The 23435-nt window shown below is 44.5% G+C and overlaps 1 protein-coding gene across 1 annotated transcript; it reads left to right on the top strand.

Moving 5' to 3' along the window:
- Window positions 1-294: 294 nt before the first annotated feature.
- On the top strand, window positions 295-6344 carry LOC141581170 (uncharacterized). The gene is made up of 7 exons (XM_074385724.1): window positions 295-309; window positions 1077-1183; window positions 1993-2248; window positions 2484-2604; window positions 3083-3220; window positions 4194-4325; window positions 6021-6344. Exons 1-7 carry the CDS (start codon window positions 295-297, stop codon window positions 6209-6211), a joined length of 960 nt encoding a protein of 319 aa, XP_074241825.1. The 3' UTR covers window positions 6212-6344.
- Window positions 6345-23435: the final 17091 nt, after the last annotated feature.

Below are 23435 nucleotides of genomic sequence, written 5' to 3'. Positions count from 1 at the left end.
TTTCCTCCAACCCCTGGCATGATGAGTTTTTAAGCAGGTGGGGTAGGACAGGCTGGTGGTAGAGAAGATGGCTCATGAAGTTCCACAAGGCAGGGAGTCTGGGGTTCCCTACTAGGTTGGGGAAGTCCATACATCTTCTTTGAAAGGAGAGTTGGTGATAGAATGTTTAGAATGAATGCTGGAATCGGTCTAGCAAGTCCTGGCTCTGTCATTTTCTGGGGCCTGAGCGGAGTTCTGTCTGGAATGGAAGCTGACATTTCCTGACACTTTTAAAGGGCCTCTTTTACCCTAACCATGTCTGAGGGATTGGTGAGTCCTCTGGCCTTCTCTGAGCTCCTGTTTCTGTCTCCTCTGAAATTCTTAATCGACATTGTTCAATAAACGAGAACCTGCTAAGTTTGCTGCGTCACGTCTTGGCATCGTGCTGTGCCTCAGCAGGGATTCCAGCGAGACCCTGCTGACCTCCACCTATGCCCGGGTCCTGTCCCTCTCCTGCTCCTCCATGCCTTGGCCTCGGAGGCACCTGGACAACCCTGCTGCTTCTCTCCTGCAGGCCTGACACCTTCTTCTTCAACACTCAGCTGAAGGAGACACCAGGAGGCTCCTCCCTGCCTACTGTAGAGAATAACCACAATATCCTGAACTGTCAGACCGTGCAATCAGCATTTCAGTGTCTGGCAGGAGGGTTTATTGCCTTTTATGGCTAGAAATGTTAACTTGTCCATAGATACCAATGAAGGACAGATGTTGTAATAACAAATTCTCAGTGTTTGCTTATAAAGGTGTTTATCTTATCTCCCTTGTCTCGCATTTCAAACCAGTAGCCTGGGATAGAGCTTATGCCCTAACAACAGATTAGCAAGAAAACAAAGACAGAGGGAGAAGGAAAATGGGGCAGAGGGAGATTCCCAGTTCCTTGTCTAGAGAAATATAAGCAGGTCATAGGAGTTGATTCTGGGAGGAGAACGGAAGAGATGGATCTCATGAGAAGGAGATCTGAGAATTACCCCTGAGAAACTGGTGGACAATGATAGTGGCTGTGGGCCACAGACATTCCATCTCTTTAATCCCCACAGAACCCAGGGAGTGAGACTTTGGACTGTTCTTTACAGCTCACAAAAGAGGTGCTGCGAACCACCCCCCACCACGATGACCACTTTCTCCTAGTCACGTTCTCTCACAAGTGGGCTTACTGCTAATATCTCTACTGGCCTTTGAATGGTGACAAGTGGTCTTCAAAAAGATGAACATACCAACATACAAGGACAGGAGGAGGCAATTAGAGAAATCATGTATAAAATACAACTCTGAGCTTTCTGGTGGCCAAAACTCTTTTATCTAAGAGTTCATAGTTCATATTATTCAAAAAAGGAAGCACGCTGTTTCTTTGAAAGAAGCAGTCCCCCCCACCACCCCGACACTTAATTCTAGAAGAGATTTATTGTTTGGAGTCTTCCACAACAATCTCTGGTTCCGTCAACATCTCTGCTACAACAGCACTTGCATTTGTGTGTCCATCTGTGGAGCTGGTGCTTGATAAACACCTATGCGAGACCAGCATTAAAATTGTTGCTGAAGAACACACGACTAGGCAGTTAGGAATTACAAGCTGTTCTTAACTCTTTTTTTCCCCCAGACTTATTTGCTAAGCTCACAGTAGTCTTTTTCCCTAGAGAGTTTTCCAGGAGGGGATCAGAGGGTCAGGTGTTCTTGCAGTACCTTCCTAGCCCAGTGCAATCTACTGACTTGTGCTTGTGTCAAGATGATATTGGTCCGCAGTGGTTAATTATTAGGCCACTGAAAATACAGCCCTATAAAAAGTGAAAGGAAGGGGTAGCAGGAGTCCATCTTCAGGATTCTGCTCATTCTCTAAGTCTTCCCTCTCTGGGCGAGAACAGCTGCCTTCTCCATCTCAGAGCAGTCCCTCCACAAGAAGATCCAAAACCCTTGAAGGTGAGCATTTGCAGGATGGGTTGGTAATACCTGTGTCAGGGTGGCTGGCTCTTTGTGGGACGGTGACCTCAAAACTGAGAGATTTGTGCCCTCGGCTAAGGGGGTGCTTTCCTTGAAGTGCAATAGCCCAGACCTTTCTAGCACCTGTGACAGTAGGAGCCAGGCCCGACTGTTCCCCTTGCTCCTCCATCCTCACTTCCGCAGCGTATCGAAGGAGCCGTCATGTCCCTGTCCTCCAGCTGACAGGGTCTCCTCATCGTCTGTGCCTTCGCCACTTCTGTTTTCAGTACTGTGGGTAAGAATGAGCAATTGCCCCTTTCTCCCGAAGACCTGAAGGGTGAGGATGGCAATAAAGTCCCTTAGGGGGCAACTGTGAACCACGTGGGCCTCCCCAGACCTATCCAGCCCCACATGCAGCAGGCGTCACGGCACTTTGATTCCCAGGGATCTCTGGCTATGGGAAACATCAACTATGACTTGACAGCTTTCATTCTTGAATGATTTTTTCAACAATATTTATTTCCTTTCAGTGGAGTGTCACATGTGCACAGTGCGGTCCTGGTACTGGTGAGTGTACCTCTACCCCAACCACTTGTACGAACAGTGAAAGCTGCTTCAGCACCAAGGAACAATTTAATAATACACCAACAGGTAAGCCCCAACAGCCACCCTGCCCAAGCTGCTGGACACTCAGGGCAGACAAAGGAGGTACTTAGTGTGAGAGGGTCAGAGTGTTCAGAAACTTGACGTATCTCCTCACTCCTTCATGTATCGTCTACTTCATCCTTTCTTCCTAAAATAATGTCTTGCCAGTATGGGGCTGGGAGAGGGGTGGCAGGAGGTGGCAGGGGGGGGGTGCTGTGCCAAACACAGGGTCTCCAGGGAAAGGTCTGGGTGGTCCAAGCCCATACATCAATCTGCTGGGGACCGTTGAGGAATGACAATCCCTTTTTAGCAAATTCTAACCTATCGTCCCTCCATTGGTTTATTCTGTGAAATGGGCCAATGCCAGAGCAGTCTTTTGGAGAAGTGGAAAGTCTAAAGACAATGGAGTGGGGACTGGCTACCCACTGGGCTTCACTGCCTCTGTGCCTCAGAGAGAAAATTCTTGGCATTTGGTTCCGTGCAGTGCAGTCCATCCTGCAGAAAGGCTGTTCAAGCACGTGTCAACAACTGTCCATCTTGGCAACACTGGGGGACAAGATCACATTTGGGTATGGCCAAAAGTGCTGCAACACTGACAACTGTAACCAAGCGGACTTCCAAGGTGAGGCCCAGCCCAGCTCTGTGCTCTCCTTCCTTCCTGCTCCTGCTCCCAATCCACTGGTCTCAGCCTCTGCCTTCTAAGAACCTGTCCACAGTCCATCTCTCTGCTTCTGAGACACCCACTGATGTCACCTGCCAATTGCTCGTCTTTCTTCCTGCAGCTCTCCCTGTGGGGCATCACCGATAGATAGAAGTCCCTCTCCTGCAGGGGAGACTGAGTGATGGTGGGTGACAGTGATTGGTTCTGGGGATTTCTCCTAAATGCGAGTCTGTAGACTTAAATAATTTTCTCTCCTATTCCAGCTGAAAGATTTGCCCTTCCTCTTTTTTTTTTTTTTTTTTTTTTTTTTGAGACCGAGTCTTGCTTTGTCACCAGGCACCAGACTGGAGGGCAGTGGTGGGATCTCAGCTCACTGCAACCTCCGCCTCCTGGCTCAAGCAATTCTCCTGCCTCAGCCTCCCGAGTACCTGGGACTACAGGCGCGTGCCACCATGACCAGCTAATTTTTGTATTTTTTTTTTTTTTTTTTTTTTTTTTTAGTAGAGACGGGGTTTCACCATGTTGCTCAGGATGGTCTCGATCTCTTGATCTTGTGATCCGCCCGCCTCAGCCTCCCAAAGTGCTGGGATTACAGGCGTGAGCCACCGCGCCCAGCCTCCTCATCTCTTTAATTCCTCACTCCATCAATACTATCTTCTTAGACTACAGATAATCTTCTCTACCATTCTTCAAATGTTTTTCTCCAGCCAGGGCAGAGAGGGGGTGATTCATGGAAAGGGAAAATAACACTGAGTTCCTATAAAATGTTTTTTAATTACTTTACATGGAAACATCTAATACCTACAATCCTCCTCCCTCCTCCGATGACATCCTCTTTGTAATTGTGTGTGTGTGTAGAAATCCTAGAATAACCATGATCTTTTTTATTTTGTCTGCCTATTCCTTAAGATGAAATTTTTCTCTCTTCATTCAGTGGCTCGGAAGTCCTCAGATCCCAATGGCATTGTCTGTCCTGCCTGCTACAGTGAAACTGATTCTATCTGTAAACAGACTTCCCTCGCCTGTCAAGGGGAAGAGAAAAGATGTGTTGTATTTACAGGCTCAGGTATCCATAGCATCTTGGTGTTAATTTTCCTGTAGTATATTACCTGTAGTATATTACTGACTGCTGGATAACTAGTTACCCCAAAATTTAGAGCTGAAAACAACAAAGGTTATTATTTTACAGTTTTTGCGTGTCAGGAATCTGGATGTGGCATAGTTGGGTGGTTCTGGCTCAGGGTCTCCCATGAGGTGGAAGTTAAGGTGTCACAGGGCTATGGTCATTTGGATGAAGGGCCTTTGTTCTCCTCTGAGCCTCAGAGGTGCCTGAGTTTCATCATGACATATCAGCTGGCTTCTCCCAGAACAAGTGGTAACAGGAGACAGGGTGGAGCTATAGCTTTTAATGACCCAATCTCAGAAGCAACGCATCACCACTTCCACTTGCACTCTTGGTCACTCACAGATCAAGTCAGACCCAACACGGGAGAGGTCTATGCAAGTGCACAAATGCCAGAGGATGGGAACCACTGGGGATTATCTTAGAGGCCGATGGGCACATATACCAGGTGTGCTACAGGGCCAGGTGCTTGGTTATCCCGCTAAGGTTTGGAAGGAGACATCTGGAAGGAGAAAAAAAGGAAAAGGGAAGAGAGGAGAAGAGAAAACACAATTGCTTCCCATAACTAGGCCTTAGGCTTGAGGAGGACATTATCACTATGATGTCCTGAAATCAACTCTTGGCTCGTTGGCAATGAAGCGGGTGATGGCATCTCAGTTCTGGCTGTTGCCATCACTACCATTATTACCATTACCTAACCCCATGATTAAGTGTTTAATTTTTGCATGGTGTCATTCTGAAATCTACGGAATGATTTGTAACTTTCCTCAGTAGGGAGAAAGTTTACATGTTCCATTCAATCATATTTTTCTTTCTAGTCTGCACAGTTGGATGGGGTAGTCAGTTCTCCTCCGATCAATTTGTAAGAGGCTTCCTGGCATTAGTGGTGCTTTAGGAGCTATTAAATGATGGGAGAGAATTTAGTGGAAAAGAGATGTGTTGTGCTTTCTTTGGAGGGGAAGAGAGGAAGATCTCAAAGGAGGGTCTAGTGCTAGCAGGTGAAGGGCCCTTTGTCTAGATGTGTTGAGGTGACTGAGAAAAATGTGATGTCATGTAGGATACAGAGGAGGGTTGGAGCTGTTGAAAGTGAGGCGGTCTCTCTACTCCATCTTATCATGGGGATAGCACAGGCATACAATGAGATTTCACAGTGCTAATCTCCCAAGAAACTTAGAGCCCTGGGGAGAAGAGAGAGAATCTTGAGGAATGTGCAATATTTCACTCTGGGTTTTCCAAAGAAAGCAAAGGGAAGGAGGAGGACAGGTTGCACAGAAATATTTTAGCCAAATGCATGAGGTCTGACTTCCTGCTAGTGTTTTTCCCTACGTCAACAACCCCTCCCTTAGTCAGGACCCAAAGGCCCCAGTCTCAGTCATCCATCTGAGATAGCAAGGTCCCTTAGGGGTTTCTCTTGAACTGGAGAGAGATTGGAACCATAGGGAAATAAGGCTTTGTCCCTGGATGGAGCTGGTGCAACTGTTGGTGCCTCTCATACAGAAGGCAGAAGGCAGGGATTCTGGGGCCCTCTGCACACCCTTTCCTTCCACAAGTGACGCAGGTAGGTTGACCTGAGGATGCGGATGAGGAGGGGAGACACGATGAGAGACAAGTCTAACCTCTGGATCTTTCTCTTTGCAGATGGTAAACAACAATCAGTATTTGGCATGGGTTGTGCAACTGAAACTGCCTGCAACTTGAAGGATGTGGAAACGATAAATAACGTAAAAATCCGTACCTTCTGTACCAACGTCAGTAGTGGAAGCCCCCAGCTGATGTCCATCATCTCATCAATTCTGACTGCTCTCTTTCTGCTGACAGTCTTGCTTTGATCCCTTACGCACTTCCAAGCCCATCTACAAACATTTCCAAACACTTCCATAAACCTTTAAAAGTTGGAGACCTTGAATGTCTTCCTCCCCAACACTGCCTACCCACAACATCAGAGAATTAAAAAGCTGACATGTCCAGAAGTATGTGTGGAACTACTTGGTTGTACTTTAGGTTAAAAAAGACCCCATTCACTCTTCTAATGGCTTCCTTCTTCAACCCAAGTACATTTCAGGGGAAGTCTAAATGGCAGCTATATGACTCCCTGTGCTGCCATCTTGTATGAATAGTACTGTAGCCTCAGCCACACATCCTGGGATGCACCTGTTTCCTGATATTCTTAATTCCCACTCTTGATCCTTAGCTGCCCATTGCTAGGGAAAATTATTTTGAATGAACCATTCAGGTTCCAGGAGGGTCCTTTCCCACAGACTGTAAAGTCGCAGGTATAATGAACTCTTCCCCCGACCTCAGAATCCTGCGTGTGAAATCCCTGCCATATACTCTGGATACCTCAAAGATGGATGGGTATCAGGATAAAGGATGCAGGCAGAGGTGGTCTGTGAAGGTTGTTTTAAATGCCAAGTTTAAAAGATGAAGGTGCATACACTGAGAGCCAAGAGGGCTGTGTCCTCACAAGGCAGAGTTTGGAACCATGGCAGCCACAGCAGCGTTTCATAAGTGTCTGTGAAAAGGTGGGGGTCCAGGTGAGGAAAAGCTTTTACAGGATTCAAACCTGCATGATGTTCTTACGGTGCTGATCCCACACCTAAGTAACCCTGTGGGAGGCTCAGATGGACCCCTGATTCCCCAGATTTCTGGGATACCACCAGACCACACCCCTCAGCAATTTTTGAGCTATATGTGGGCCAAAGTGAGCACCCTTCTCCAGTACCCAGACTCATGGAACCCTTTCAGACACGGCCCTTTATGCTCTTTCTGCATCTGTTGATTGCATGGGCTGGACTTCCTATCTGCGGAGGGCTAAGACTCAGTATAGAGAAGACTGGTCCTTAAGTTGCTACTCGGAGGAGACCCACCTAAATAGTGTCCCAACTGTGAATGCCCAGTGGACCCTTATGTGGGCAATAAATAAACGCCTACATGTGAGCTCTCTGAGATACGAAGGGTTAGGGCACACCTGTTAGCCTGTCCTCACAAATCCATCTTCACTGCAACGAGAGGAGTGGAGGCTAAAAGGCAGAGACCAGCCAAAAGGGTCTCCTTGCCAGTTGCCATCTAAGAAGCACAGGTTTAAGTCACACCCTGAACCTCGTGAGTTATTCCTGTCGTTTGCCTGAAAGGGGAGATTTCTCCTTGCTTGAATCGGTCAGGGAGTTTAGAACAAACCCAGTTCACTTGGGCTCTGAGCCAGATCAAAGGGGGACCCTTAGTTTAGCCAGGCCTCTATCATCAAGGCTGCATGACCATCCCTGCTGGGAAGTGCTTTGACTCCTTTTGCTGATTTTTCCAGAAATGACCCTCTTACCTCATTTGGGGGAGTGAGGCTACTCTTCTTTAATGGAAATATTAGAAAGCAACATGCATTTTAGACACGAAGCTTTCAGGCATTTGCATATTGTTTTCAGCTGTTGCACGTCCAGAGCTGATTTGGGAGGTGACATATGGGTCTGTGCAGTACTGTGCCTATCAGTGAGTAAGAATTAATTTCTTCTCTCTCACACAAGAAGAAAGTTGACTTTCAATGACAAACATTTCCCAACATTTGTTGAGGCATTACTACATACCTGCCACAGTTCTCAGTGCTTTACATGTATTAACTCAATTGATCCTCACAAAAGTCCCATCACATAAGTACTGTACTATTTTATTCTCATTTTATAGATGAGGAAACTGAGGCACAAAGAGGTTACTAACTTGTTTAATTAGCAAAGAGTGGAGTTGAGATTTGAATCCAATCTACCTGGAGGTGAAATAATCAAGCTGCCCAGTTTATTACTTGTAGAAATTTAGACATTGGTAACATAATTCTTTCTTCATTTTTTTCTTTTTTTTTTTTTTTTTTTTTTTTTGAGACGGAGTTTCGCTCTTGTTACCCAGGCTGGAGTGCAATGGCGCGATCTCGGCTCACCGCAACCTCCGCCTCCTGGGTTCAGGCAATTCTCCTGCCGCAGCCTCCTGAGTAGCTGGGATTACAGGCATGCGCCACCATGCCCAGCTAATTTTTTGTATTTTTAGTAGAGACGGGGTTTCACCATGTTGACCAGGATGGTCTCGATCTCTTGACCTCGTGATCCGCCCGCCTCGGCCTCCCAAAGTGCTGGGATTACAGGCTTGAGCCACCGCGCCCGGCTTTTTTTTTTTTTTTTTTTTTTTTTTTTTTTTTTTTGAGATTCATTTTTTTTCATAGCCTGTATCAGATTTCAATTGCTGCCATAAAAATTACCACTAAATTAGTGACTTAGAAAACAACTTCATTCCTTTATTGTTCTGGAGGCTAGAATTTGAAAAGAATTGCACTGAACTGAAGTCAACAGGGCTGGTTTCTCTGGAGACTCTGAAGGGAAAATCCATTTCCTTGTCTTTTTTAGCCTGTAGTGGTGTCTAGTGCTTGGCTTGTAACCCCCTCTTCCATCTCCAAAGTACATCACCCCACTCTCTGCTTCCATGATCACAGGACCCTAACTCCTCCTTCCTCGCTCTTATGAGAACTCTCATAGTTACACTAGGCCCACCCATATAATCTGGGATAATTTTCCCATCACAAAGTTTTAATCGCATCTGCAAAGTCTCTTTCACCACATAAAATGACCAGGCGCAGTGGCTCGCCCTTGTCATCTCAGAACCTTGGGAGGTCAAGTTGGGCAGATGGCTTTAGCCCAGGAGTTTGAGACCAGCCTGGACAACATGGCGAAACTTCATCTTTCCAAAAAACAAAACAAAAAAATCCCATAAAAACTAGCCAGGTGTGGTAGCATGCACCTGCTGTCCCAGCGACCTCGGAGGCTGATGTGGGAAAATCACTTGAGCAGGAGGCAGAGGGTGCACTGAGCTGAGATTGCAGCCTTGCACTGCAGCCAGGGTGACAGAGGGAGGCACTGCCTCAAAAATAAATAAGTAAATAGAAAAATTAAAGAACAAAAACAAAAATAAAACGATATTCAAAGGTTCTGAGGATATGGATATGAACTTATTTGGAGGGCAATAACTAGGCTACCACATAACCCATCTGTTTGCAAACAAATGTTTATTTTATTATTATTATTATTTAACAATTCTTATAACGAAAGTGTAAACCAAAAATAAAATTTAAGGTTCTCAACCAACTAACTAAATAGATCCCTCCTCACGGCCAAGGGGATTCCAAAGAAACCTGAAAAACTAATTCAGGCCAGGATAAGAAGGAAGTGTGATACTCTCCTGTGTTTGGAATTCAGGCCCAACTAAGCAGCATTAACATTAAAACAGAGCTCTTAATACTTAGAAAACAGACTCTTAGTAGTGATAAGATACCAAATTTCCACCTGTCTCCAGGAAAGCATTACATAACAGATAGCTGGTCCTGAAGCAAATTGAAGAATTTTGCCCCAATATAAATTTCTTTGACGTGGTTTGAAAAGGCCCTGAGAAGCTGTCCCTTGTGGGGCAAATTTGTATTCTGTAGAGAACCCTTTTCCCTTTCCAGGTACTTTGGTGGTCCTGAAGAGCCTAAGAGCCCAGCAGGTTTTAATGGTCTGAAAAAGAAACACTGCCTTCTCTTGTCTCTAAGGGCAGCCACCTTTGAGGCTTTATGCATATAATGAGAACCTTGGTTGCCACAACTCGTATCTTAACCTAGACCTGCCACCTGTACTGCTTGGCCTGTAACTCCCTCCTCCGTCTTCACAGTATATCACCAAGATCTTTATCCTAAAACAGTTCTGCTGAATTTCACCCTGACCATGTAAATTGATAGCATACCTTTACAGGTATGGGACAAAGGACAGAATTCAGTCATCCCTCTGCTCACCTGAGACAAATACATACCGGATTTCTTCCTCTGCCTTATGCTTATTTTATATTATATAAAAAAGTAGATTGAGCCAGATGAATGCATAAGTGACTATTTCTCTACCTACCTCTCACAGGTGAAGGGCTTAGCAAAGACTCAAAAGAATGCCACTGCTTGCTTATTTTCTCACACCTTTTAAAAATTACTTCCTCTTTCCCCAATATCTGTCCTTTCCCCTTTAAATACTGAAGCCCTTACAGTCATCTTTAAAGAAAAGCTCACACCTGTCTCCTGGATACATCCTTAACCTTAGCAAAATAAATTTCAGTTCTAACTTTTATTTTGTACTACTAAATGGAGACTACATGGACAGAGAAAGAAAGATATAATGAAGTCTACAAGAAAAGACACAAAATAAAAAAGGGAAGAAAAGACACACAAAGGCACACATACAGATATGAACAGATAGAGGGAAACTCAGGTAAATGAGACATATAGAGGGGGAAGAGGCAGATAAACAAAAGGAAAGTGTAGGGTACCATTTTATTAATGAATGTCTCCATCTTGTCATTCATGGTGTAGCTACTAATTGAGTCAAGTGTTTGTTTCCATTCTTTATTCATCCATCCACCTTTGCATGCATTTGTCTATCAATGCAACCAGTATTTTTTAGCTCATGCTATATGGCAGGTACTATTCTAGTGCTAGGTATAGGGTAGTGAACAAAGCAGACGAATATCCCTGTCTTTGTACAGCTTTCATTCTGGTTGGGCAGATGAGTGGTAAATTAGATAAGTATAATGTGTAGTAAATTAGGCAAGTATAACGTCACGTTGTATATTGCTGACAAGAAAACAGAGTAGGGAAGGAAATGTGAAAGGCTGTTGGAAGATGGAATTTAGAGTGATCATGGAAGGCCTCACTGAAAGGGTGACTTTTTAGTGAATGCCCGAAGAAGGCGTAGGAGAGAGAAAACGAAGAAACCTCATGATATGTGGGGGAGGAACAATTCAGGAAGAGGAAAAAGACAGTGCAAAGGCTTTAAGCGGGAGTGTGACTGCTCAAGGAATGATAACACCAACTGGGGCTGGCGTGCAGGAAGCAAGGAGAGCTGGGAGGTGAGAAAGGAAAAGAACAAAGAGAGTAAGCAAGGAGGAGAGCATGGAGGACAGCAAGAAGAAGAGAAGAAGGTGAGCAAGGCAGAGAGCAAGGACAGCAAGAAGAGTGAGCAAAGGAGTAAGGAGATAGCAAGGAGGTGAGTAAGGAGGTGCAGATGGAGGGTGAGCAAGGAAAAGAACAGTGAGTTGAGCAAGGAGGTGATCCAGGAGAACAAGCAAAGAGGTGAGCAAGGAGGAGGAGGAGCTGGGGAAGGAGGGTGAGAAGGACAGCAAGCATGCAGAACAGAAAGAAGGTGAACGAGGGGAACAAGGAGATAAGCAATGAGAGTGAGCAAGAGGAACAAGATGAGTAGGAGCATAAGCAAGGTGAGCAAGCAGCAGAGCTCTAGGAGGAGAACAGCAGGGCCGCATCATACAGGCTCTGGCGTTTGCTCTGAGTGAGGTGGGTGACACTGGAGGATTCTGAGCAGAGGTAGGACACCCTATGGCATGATTCTGGTTACTGAGCTGAGAGGAGGCAAGGCTGGAAGCTGGGAGAACAGAAGGGCTACGACAATACCACAGGTGAGAGATGAGGCTTGGATCGAAGTGGTGGCAGTGGCAAAGGTAAAAGGAAAAAAGGAGCATTCTAGAGATATTTAGAAGATACAACAGGATGTTTTTAATGGTCTTGATGTAAAATGTGAGAAAAAAGGGACAATAAACAAAGATAGAGTTTCTTCTTCATTCCCAGTGAGGGAGCTCCTGTGTAGACTGTAGCCCCTTGGTTTTGGCCAATTTCTCCCTTTTGGAATGGGAGTATTTAGCTAATGCTCGTGCCTCCATTGTATCCTGGAGGTAACTCATTGCGTTTTGGTATCACAAGCTCATAGGTGGAAGGAACTTTCTTGTCTCAGATGAGACTTTGGATTGTGGACTTTTTTAGTTAATCCTGAAATGAGTTAAGACCTGGCGGACTGTTAAGAAAGGATGACTGAGTTTTTCAATGTGAGAAGGACATGATATTTGGGAGGGGCTATGGGTGGAGTGATACAGTTTGGATTTGTGTCCCCATCCAAATCTCATGTTGACTTGTAATCCCCAATGTTGGAGGAGGGGCCTGGTGGGAGGTGATTGGATCATGGGGGTGGATTTCTCCCTTGCTGTTGTCATGATAGTGGGTGAGTTCTCTTGAGATCTGGTTGTTTAAAAGTGTATAGCACCTTCTCGTTTGCTGTCCCCCTCTTGCTCTAGCTGTGTAAGGCATGCCTGCTTCCCCTTCCCCTTCCACCATGATTCAAAGTTTCCTGAGGCTCCCCCCAGCCATGCTTCCTGTATGGCCTGCAGAACTATGAGCCAATTAAACAACTTCTCTTTATAAATTACAGGCAGTTCTTCACAGCAGTGCAAGAATAGACTAACACAAGGTCTTTGAGACCTGTCAGTGCCAATCTGATCTGTGGATATTTTTGGGGGGGTCCAGGGGAGCAAGGGGAATGAAGGTTGGTATGCCCTACTCTGTCATCTTGGTGATATCGCTCTCCTGATTTCATCTGAGGTGAAAGCACATCAACTCCAAAACTAAATTCATGCAAATTAAGTAATTTCACTAACACTGTGTCCACTCAGAATTATGAACATCATAACAGTTACCACAAAAATTGAAAATCAACTCTAAATTTATCAATACCAACAAAGTGTTTTAATGCTTTTATAGTTTTTGTAGCTACTTTACATAACACTGTTGATGACAATAAAAATCTTCTGACTATTAGAATGTTAAAAAGTTAAAAGTGTATGTGGTGGCTCATGCCTATAATCCCAGCCCTTTGGGAGGCTAAGGCAGGTGGATCACTTGAGGTCAGAAGTTCAAGGCCAGCATGGCGAACATGGTGAAACCCTGTCTCTGCTAAAAAAAAAAAAAAAAAAAAAAAAAAAAAAACAGAAAAATTAGCCTGACATGGTGGCAGGCATCTGTAATCCCAGCTACTTGGGAGGCTGAGGCAGAAGAATCACTTGAACCCAGGAGGCAGAGGTTGCAGTCAGCTGAGATGGTGCCACTGCATTCCAGCTTGGGTGATAGAGTGAGACTCTGTCTCAAAAAAAAAAAAAAAAAAAGAAAAGAAAAAGCTAAAAGTGTGTATAGTCATTATTGTTTGTCTTGTAAAAAGTTTCCATTTCAATATAATTCTCATATCTGTTTAACAAGTTTACAAACAAACTTTTCATTTGATTAGAGGTTAAATTTTAGCTCATGTGTGTGAAATGTAACATTAATGAGAAAACATAAATTACATTGCTCATTTTGGTCTTTGTTTATTGAATGCTTGGCAAGTATTACTTTGTCTGAAGAAAATTGTGAACTGGAGTTAATAGTACAGTAAATCTTTGTAAAAGTTTTCCATAATTCACCCAATGAGTATTGGCAAAGAACACAAGATCATATAAACTCAATGATTTTAAAAAAACTCTATCCATGACACTTTTCATTGAGTCTGTTTGAAAAAACTGAGAATACAAATTTTCAGGAGAGCGAAGCTATAAATAAAAACATTTGTCTTGTTTTAAAATTCCAATAAATCCTGATATTTGACTTAATATATCTGGAATACACACTGTCATGAGAGAAACAAATTTAATCACATTTGGCTGAAATTTTTTTCTTTAAGAGATATAAAAGACTAAAATGTATTTATGCCCTGAGTTTGATTTTTGGAGTCATGAATTGACATTTCATAAATTAGGAAGTCCTTTGAGGAAAAAAAAAAAACATTAATTTGATTGGTGTTCTTGTATTGCACAACGAATCCAAAAATAAAGAACAGTACTTGCAATTTTTCGGACTTTATATCAATTGACATTTGATATCACTTAAAAGTTCTGTTTTACCTGCTACAGTTGGTTTGTTTTAATTGGAGGACAAATTATGGCCTTTTACTCATACTTCAGTTATTATTTTTTAACTAGTAGCTGAAAATTAAAATCACTCTGGTTGGTGGGCGTTTAAAGCAACACAAAGGGCAAAAATGTGGGAACAAGGCCAGGCTCACCCAGATCAGCTTAATCTGAATTTCTGGCAGTGGGCCTGTGGATGAGCATTCTAATTTAAATCTCCTGGGTGATTCTGTAATAAGTAGTCAGCAATGAGAACCAGGGACCTTGGCTTTTGATCATCTCTCTAGTGGATTAAAGGGAACTGTTTTCAGTCACAGAGCAGGCTTGTACTTCGCTCAATAAGCCCACTGTGTTCACCCAGGGCTGCGCTTTTCATCCCTCACACAAAGATGCTTCCAGCCAGGCCCATATGTTTGCTGACATTTTCCTCTTCGCACTCCTCCTACCAATAATTTCAGCTACTGCATCTTAGCCTCTGCCCATCTCAACGCATATTATTTCTGCTGCCATATAGTAAAGGTCTCCTTGAAGTCCATCTAAAATCCTAATCTTTCCTTAATCAAATCAGTCTTCTATTTTTGCCCTGTGTCCAAACCAATTCCTCAGGCTACTTAAGCAGAACACTTCTGCTCTTTTGTGTGCTTCTTATATTGCTTTCTAAGCATTTTAACTGCACATGTCCTCATTCTCTAAATGCTTTGGGACCTTAAAGGCAGGGAGCCAAAGCGGATTCACTTTGACCCTAACCCACTTTATGCAAGGCTGGATACACAATAAGTAAACTCGCTGAATGAGTAAATAAATGGACAACTGAATATAACTATGAATAAATTAATACTCATGAAAGATACATAAATAAAAAATGCAGGTTTAATTTATAAATGGAAGTGGCTAAGCTCTTGCCAGAGCTCACTGAAGCAGTTTCCTCAAGAAGAGAACAAAGAAGATGGGAGATGGGGGTCTGATTCTGGCCCCATTTCTGATGGCTGATTTACAATTTCTACTCTTGTTAGTAATTGGAAAACCCATATAAGAAGTTATCATCTCTTTGCACAGGTCTGATTGTATGCATCTCTTCATTTCAACAGCTATGTCACGAATACCTGCAAGAAACCATAAGCGAGACTTCCACTCTCCTCCTCCTTACTCATACTCCCCATTTGACTTATAGAGACTGGGCTGGAGTAGGATATAAGTCAAGTCACCCTCCAGTGTGATCCATCTGACAAGGCTCTCTGTAGTAGAGGCAATGAGCTGGAAATGCGTCCTCCAAACACAGGACTTCCAAATTCATAAATCTTGTCAAAATCTGCGTCAATCACCTATTGGCATATTTTCTAAACATTATATGAACTTTTTTCCAACTTATATTACCACTTGGGATGGCATACACCTTTATAGACACTTCAACGCCAATAAAGTGTCTACACACTTCCACAGAATAAGAAGTCCTAATGACTTTGCTAGCAGTATCCCGTATGCTACTGATACTCAGGGAGCTGGTATGTCTGTGTTTCAGTTATGTAGACTCTTTGTAAATTTAGGAACATAAATCTAATCTCTTATTCTTGGTCTGTGAACTAGCAATAGCCATTAAAAAAAGCTACTATTATGATTGTGTTCCCTGTCTTTCAAAGTACCTTCAGACACATTTTTTCACATGGCTTTTGATGATTTCATCTTACCTCTTCTGGGGTGTCAATAGCTATTGAGTGATTTCTATTTTAAAGTGAATAAATCACTCTTTTATTATGCAAATTACAGAAAGCAGAAAAAAAAGAATCCAAGAGACCAACCAACATGGCTAGCCTATGTAATTACCACACTTAGATGAAGTTCAGGAAGGTGGAGCTCCCCAGAGTGAGCAGGATGAAGTGAGTAGGTAAAGAAGAATGATGGAAACACCCCAACCCTCATGGAACATAGCCCACTGCATTTCATGCTATTCCATACTATCACTTCTAGTTCATTTCTCATTTAAATGTCTTCAATTAATTTAGAATTTTGTATTGGATTTTCTTAAAGCAAGCACGGTAAAGTATAATTTACAATCTTTTTGAACAAAGTTTAAGCTTGGTCACTGCCTCTAACAGAGAGGAAAAGAGCACGCATGGCCCCTGTGTGTGTGTTTTTTTTTTAAAACGTAACCAAAATTTGCAGAGGATAAAGATTCCTCCAATATGCTGAATCAATTTCCTCAAAGCTAGCAGAGAGCCTGTTAATAAATTCATGTATCAATTCAAAAATAAGCAAATGGACGAATGTGAGAAAGTCAGCTGGACATATTTACAGAGTCAGACCACTGCTGTATCCTCATTTCTAAGAGATTTGGACAAAAAACCTGATTTTTGTCAAAACTGACAAAATTGTCAAATTGACAAAAAGCTGATTTTTCCTCAACCCTACTCTTGAAACACATACCCCATAAGCTTGAGAGAATACCAGTACATCCTAGATAAGTACCTGTGTTTATGATGCCAGAGAATTCAATACATTTTATTTTATCTGTTGCACACCATTTGAGTTCTGAATTGCATTTTCTTCCCTGCACTGCAAAGCATGTTGGGCACTTAAAACCACTGGAGCTGAATTCATCAACATCCTTCTCCTCTAGGTCACTCATTTTAATCTCCCAGGAGACTGTAACAACAACAACAAAAAAAGATGGAAAACCAACTAGTTATTTGCCATTGACAAGCAAATATACCCATTCTCATAGAACAGCCCTACAGAACTAGATCCACCCACCCCATTTACCCTCCTCTAATCATTACCCCTGCATTCCTCATGTGACACTTTCAAACTCATACAACAACACTAGAGTTACTATAAAAATCCCTGCCATTATGGAGCTCATTTTTCAGATGCAGGAAGCAGAAAAAAAAAAAGCAAAGAAAAAAAAATATGGTATGTCAGATGATGATAAAAGACTACACAGAGAGACAAAACAGGATAGGATATGCAGGGTAGGGATGAGATTCATAGGGTGGTCAGGAAAGGTCTCACAGAAAAAGGGACAGTTTTTGAGTACAGGCCTGAAAAAGGTCTACTTCCAAACACTTAAACAGGATAATGTGGTCTTACAAGTAGTAAAGGTCACAGGTGGCAGCATGCACAGGATACTCAAAGAAGGGGCCCTAACTGACTATAAAGGGTCTTAGCTTCTCCTACACTCTCTGCCTCTGGGGCTCCATAATAACATCTTAGTGAACCGAAGTCTATTGACTTCCTGCTTCCATTCAAGTGTTCTTGCTGCCACCTGCTGTCATGGGCAAAGACTGGGTTTGGCTGTTCCAGTGAAAGATGTCCTGGCACAGAGCGGAGAATGGAGGGAACTATGAATAAAGAGGTGGAAAATTAACAGCAAGGGGCCAAAAGGAGTAAAAGCCATAGTATTTACCTGAAGAATTAGGCTATCAAAGAGTAGCTTTGATTTGTTTACCTTCCTGAAACCAGAGCCTCCTCTGTCTCTGTTAACCCCTATGGGATGAGTAATATGTGATGCAAGTGACATGCCCACCTGGATCCTGTATGGCCTTTCCCACCTTGCCTGGCTACAACAATCCTGGAATTTCTTGCTCAAATAGACTGAAGTCTAACCAAGCAGTTCTCAGAGGTGGCGGGAAAGGGGAGTTCAAACTTCAGCACTGGTGTGTCCACACACATGGACATGATTCCCTTCATAGTGAAGAGGAATGTGCAGTGGGGAAAAGAGATGGGCTGGAGACCAGGATCCAGATCTCTCAGTGCCACAATTCCCTGGCAGGAAACTTTTGTATAAATTCCAAGTCTTTCAGATCATTCTGAAGACGTATTTGTGCAAGTAAAAGGATAGAAAACATTTTATCTTATTTTTTAGCTTAATTGGCCCTGCAAATGTGAGGGCAGCTGGCCCTCCACCCTGGGCAGGAGAAGGGGTTGGGAGGGCAGTGCTGAGGCCTGGGAGCTAGGCGATCCCATGAAGAGAAGGAGAAGCAAAGACCCGAGATGCCCAGATGCCTCTCCACTCCCCACAGCCATTGGAGATCCAGGGATAACCAGGCTTGCTTTCCCTGGAGAGTCTTGTTTGAGGAAGCACAATCCAAAAGCGATTTTAAAAAAGCATAGATTCAAAAGTAATTCTCAAAAGCTTATTACTTTAAAAAGTAATTTAAAAAAGTATAAAACAAAATAACAAAAATTTGAATCGTTAACATTAAAGAGACCTTCCAATTCATAATGTCTCAGCAATGTCTCATATCCCCCTTTGTCTCTTTCCAAATTCTTTCATACCTTACTCTGCTGTGAAGCTACTCTGTCCAATATGTCTATTTAAAATTAATTAAAATAAAATATAATTAAAAATTCAGTTTGTCATATCAGCCTCGTTTTAAATGCTAGATAGCAGCACATGGCTAGTGGCTGCTGTACTGGACATCACAAATATAGACATTTTGATCACTGCAGAAGGTAATGATGAATGTCAACTAAAAGTGCAACGTGGGGCAACAGGCATTGTCATCTATTTCTGGTGGGTAAATTAGTCATAGTTCTTTCTGAGCACAGTTTGCACCAACTCTGTTATCCAGCAATTCCTAGGGATTTTTTCCTACATGCATTTGTACAAGGTCATTCATTGTAGCATTCTCTGTGATAAGAAGTGATCAGAAATGACTGAAATTCTCATGTTTAGATGGATTCTGCCACATCTATGAAACAGAAATGAATACAGCCATATAAAGAATATGGTCATATTCCGATGAAATAAAAAGCTCTTAAAGATGTACTTTTAAGGGGGAAAAAAAACAAGATGTAGAGCATTGGGTATGAAATGCTGCTAATAGAAAAGATGCATTTGGATATGTTTGTAAATAACAGACCATTTCTGGAAAGGTAAACAAGAAAGGAATAACTGGTTACTTCACAGGAGTTGTGTTGGGGGGTGAAGAGGATAGGATAATATATGCCATAGGCCACAGGTATATATTATCTATTTTTAAAGTTATGCAATTAAATACAAATATAAATAAATTGAAAAAATGGGACAATATATGAAAAAAAGTTTTGAAGTTTGTTTTTGCTCCTGAAAAAAATAGCTTGTTACAGAAAATATTATATTCAAACAAACTTCACTACAAATTACAACCATTAAGCAATCTCTGATCAGCAGTGCAAAGAAGGGCACTTTTTAGGAAGCAAGTGGTCACCTGGTTAAGTATGACACCTGGTTAAGTATCACTTTCTCCCACTCCACTCTAAGTTGCCCTCATGCCTCCCTCTGCCCCTCCAGTGCCCGGCTGGGGTCCTGATTTCCCAGAGCAATGACATGTGAACTTGAAGAAAATTCTTAAGAGTGTGTGCCATATGCAGACTGGTAGGTCTCCCTGCTCTCAACCAAATGTACAAACACTCTTAAGCCCAATATCCAAGTAAATCGCTTTTTAAAAAAAGTTTTGGACTTTGATTTCTGTTAAAATGCGGAGCATTCCAGCAAGTTCTTAGTTATTCACAGCGAGAGAAATAATGATTTTCCGATCCTTCTTTGAAAATGAGATAAAAATCAGTGGGGTTGGCTTTGAGCTCTAGAAGAAGTAAGATAGCATAGAGTGGGGAAGACAGAGGATGGGGAGAGGAGAAGAGAACTTGAAGATTGGAAGCTCCAAGATACACTTCCATATTTGACCTAAGGCCTGTCCTCAAAATAAATACAACAGGACTTTCTGTAATCTTTTATGAGATGTGGAAAGTGTAAGTGAAGAAAATATATCAAGAAAAAACTGGAATTTTATGTAAAATTATGCTGGCCTTTTGTTATCTTATCAAAAATCCTAAGTTAGCTCATAATGAATTCTTGCTAAGTGGTAACTATCTCTACTGTGATACTGGTCCACCAGTATGGGGCAGGGGGAAAGGACAGGTGGGTGGTGAGTCTATTTTCAGTCTGCCCTTCTCTTTCGTATCAAAAGGAAAGATGAGAACTTAAAGAGGCGGAGGGAAACAGGAAAGGTGCAAGGAGGTGGCCATGAATTAGTACACCTCCCAGGTGATGTGGGAGGTTGGCTTGGGAGGTGATGCGGGATGCCCTGGCAACAATGCGAGAAATGTTAAAATGATGACGTGGCACTAACTGAGTGACTCCTCCCTGTAAGCGGACGCAGAGCATCCTACTTCTGGTGAACAACCAGGGATAGTTAGAGGCTGTTCACACAGTACCCCATAACCTGCAGGGAAATCAGGGAAGAAGAACTATTTGGACGAGGGCTCAGGATGCACGTTTCACTGGTGAACATTTTCTCCCAACATGAAGTGGCCTTTGGATAAAAACAGACAAACAAGAAGCTACCCTTTAGTGGGAGCTTATTAAACGCCAGGCGTTGTGTCCCCCCTTTACTAGCTCACATATTCCTTACGACAGGCACCAATATTCCTAGTTCTTTAACAAGGATACACAGGAACAGATCAGCTCAGCGGCTCTCCCGCGGCCAGGCGGTCAGTGAGCGGCTGATCGGGACGTGACACTCAGGACGCCGTCCCCAGCACTGTCTGCAGACTGTAAGCACTGTGAGGGCAGGAACATGGCTGCTCCTTCGTGCTGCCATGCTGGGTACGGCGCCCAACACAAGGTGACGGACGCTCTGCAGAACGCAAAGGGGCGTGAGGCTGGGAACGCCAGCACGAAGGCAGAAACGTGGAATCGAGGCCGGACAGGGGTAGGGAACGCAGGCGGACACCGGGGCAGGGACGCGGGAACGCGAAGGCGGGCGGACACGCAGGCGGGGCGGAGACGGCAGACGCAGGGACGCCGTGGGGAGCAGAGGAGCCGGGACTGCAGGGAGGGACGCGCAAGAGCGCGCGGGACCGGGCGGCTCACCTGTGAGGAAGGGCAGGAACGCGAGGCCGCAGGCCAGGAGGAGGCCGCCCGGGGCCCGGGGGCGCATGGCGGAGCCGTGGGGCGCCGTCGCTCTCTGTGGAAGGGAGGAGGCCGCGCGCTCAGCGCCGCGAAGGGACGCGCCCACGCCGCCCGCAGCCCCGCGCCCCGCGCCCCGCCGCCCCGCGCCCCGCGCCCCGCGCCCGAACGGCCTTTCCGCGGCGGCCTGCGCGCGCCCCTCACGGCGGCCCCGAGGCTGGGCGGCCGCGCGGGGAACTCGGCCCCCTGAGGCCCCGTGCGGAGCCTGGACTCGCAGGCCCCGGGGAGCCTCCGGCCTGCCCGCCCCTTTCCGCAGGGCGCCGCGGCCCGCGGGAGCAGCTGACGGGCGGCCCCTACCTCACACCGTGGCGTCGGAGCAGCTGACGGGCGGCCCCTACCTCACACCGTCGCGTCGCGGGTCTGGCTGGCTCCGGGCTCGGCCGGAGGGCACTGCGCATGCGTCACCCGCCGCGGTCCCTTTCGCCGGCCCCATTGGTTCTCACTTCCTGCTCTTCCCGCCCTCTGGGAGCCTTGGCCAATGAGATCCCAGTGGCTCCCGGATCACGTGACTGGAGGAAGCCTGGTGGGCCGTTTCCACAGTTGTGGCAATTGGGAGAATTTGGAGCAGCTGGAATGCCTGCTTTTCGGTTCTCTGCTTCTCACCCTACCCAGTCAGAGACATGGTATTGTGGCTGACCGTCTTCCCTACCTAGGCTAAGCGTTTTTGAGGAAAGGGTAACTATACACTTAGTTCTCTGACCAGGAACATCCTAACCTACCAATACCCTCCGAGTGGTCAATGTATCTAGTGCGATTCTAGGACTGCAGAATATTTTTTAACACGCCCACTCCTCCTTAAGACTAAACACTTTGAAAGGACAGGGACTTTGTATGCATGCGTGATCCACATACTTCCAGTCCTTAGCACTTTACCTCGGACATAAATGCATTGTTGGTGTATGTTGAATGAATGAAAGATCCCTTCTACCTACGAATGCAAGAGTATTAGAGTTCTTCCTGTTACCCCATTGCTGTTTGGATGGCTTGCTTTTCTGGCAGCTGTAAAAGGTCTAATTCCTTTTGGAAGCCACCCAAATGTCCATCAATGGATGAATGGATAAAGAAAATGCGGTATCTACATACCATGAAATATTAGTCAGCCTTAAAAAGGAAATCTTGTCAGGTGCTACAACATGAAGGCATCTTGAGCACATTATGCTAAAAAAGCCAGTCCCCAAAAGGCAGTTACTGAATGATTCCCGAGGACTTGCAGTTCCAGCCGAGGACCCCAAGTGGGGTCCAAGGGCTCTGAACCCCAGTTTTGAGAACACGGCAGCCCTGCTTGAAGAGACAAATGTGCAGGAGAGGCCAGCCTCTCACCACACACGGCAGTGGCCTGGTGGCTCCGCAGGCTCCTGGGGCAGAAGCCTGGCGCGGTTGCGGGAGGTGGGTGTGGGCGATGGCCACCGCTGCCTGTGGGAGAGGCTAGCACCTGTGCACCCAGGGGCGCCCCACCTCTAGCTCCTGTCTTTTCATGGAGTTCGTCCTGGCACAGGCCTTTGTGCGTCCTCTGTATCCCGAGCAACCCAGCTCCCACCCATCCCTGGAAGGTCAGCCCTTCTCCTTTCTGCTGTCTCTGTTTTTTTTCTTCTTTTTTCCCCCTTTTTCTTTCTCCTTTCATTTCATGTATATATTTATTTACAATGAATATGTAGTTACAATACTATATTTACAATATGTATGGAGTATTACGTATATGTGTATACGTATGTGTGTGTATGTATGTGTGTATATATGTATATAGTTACAGTTTTAAGCAAAAATGTTTTTGGAGTGCTTACTCTAAGCCATTGCCCTAGGCATTGTGGATGCAACAGTGAAGGAAACTGTTTCCATCATGAAGCTTAGCTTATGTTCTGGTGGGAATGGGAGGTGGTTAACAAAAGACCAAGGAAATATGTGATGTTCACAGAGATGATCTCTGCTAGGGAAATAAAGAAAGAAAGCAGGACAAAGGGTTTAGGTTGCTGCTAAAGCTAAACCAGGAGAGGGCTGCTCCCCCAAGTGTGGGGTCAGGGAAGCCTCAATAAGGAGGTGGCAAGGATCTGAGGGGAAGGAAAGCCATTGACGTGTGCAGGGAGGAAACATTAAACTTGGGAACTGGGTCACCCCAGAAGGTGCCTTTCCCTTTGTTCCTAAACAGATAGCGACAATAGCAGAAGGCCCGTTATCCTCTCAGGTGGCTTCCCTCACAATTGCTTACAAGGAAATTCCTTATGGGTCCCTAAATCTTTACCCTAAAACAGAATTCTGTTGAATCTCGTCCTGACAATGTAGATCAACAGCTTATTTTCACAGGTACTGAACAAAGACAGGAAATAAGTCATCCCGTCATC

Source organism: Saimiri boliviensis, chromosome 14 (genome assembly GCF_048565385.1).
Source record: "Saimiri boliviensis isolate mSaiBol1 chromosome 14, mSaiBol1.pri, whole genome shotgun sequence".
NCBI classification, from domain to species: Eukaryota; Metazoa; Chordata; class Mammalia; order Primates; family Cebidae; genus Saimiri; species Saimiri boliviensis.
Note: the sequence above shows the minus strand (reverse complement) of the source record. Positions and strands in the feature narration are given on the sequence as shown.

Coding starts and splice junctions, on each gene's coding strand:
- LOC141581170 (XM_074385724.1), top strand. Junction 2,605..3,082: donor ATTTAATAATACACCAACAG/GTAAGCCCCAAC, acceptor GGTTCCGTGCAG/TGCAGTCCATCCTGCAGAAA. Junction 4,326..6,020: donor TGTTGTATTTACAGGCTCAG/GTATCCATAGCA, acceptor TTCTCTTTGCAG/ATGGTAAACAACAATCAGTA.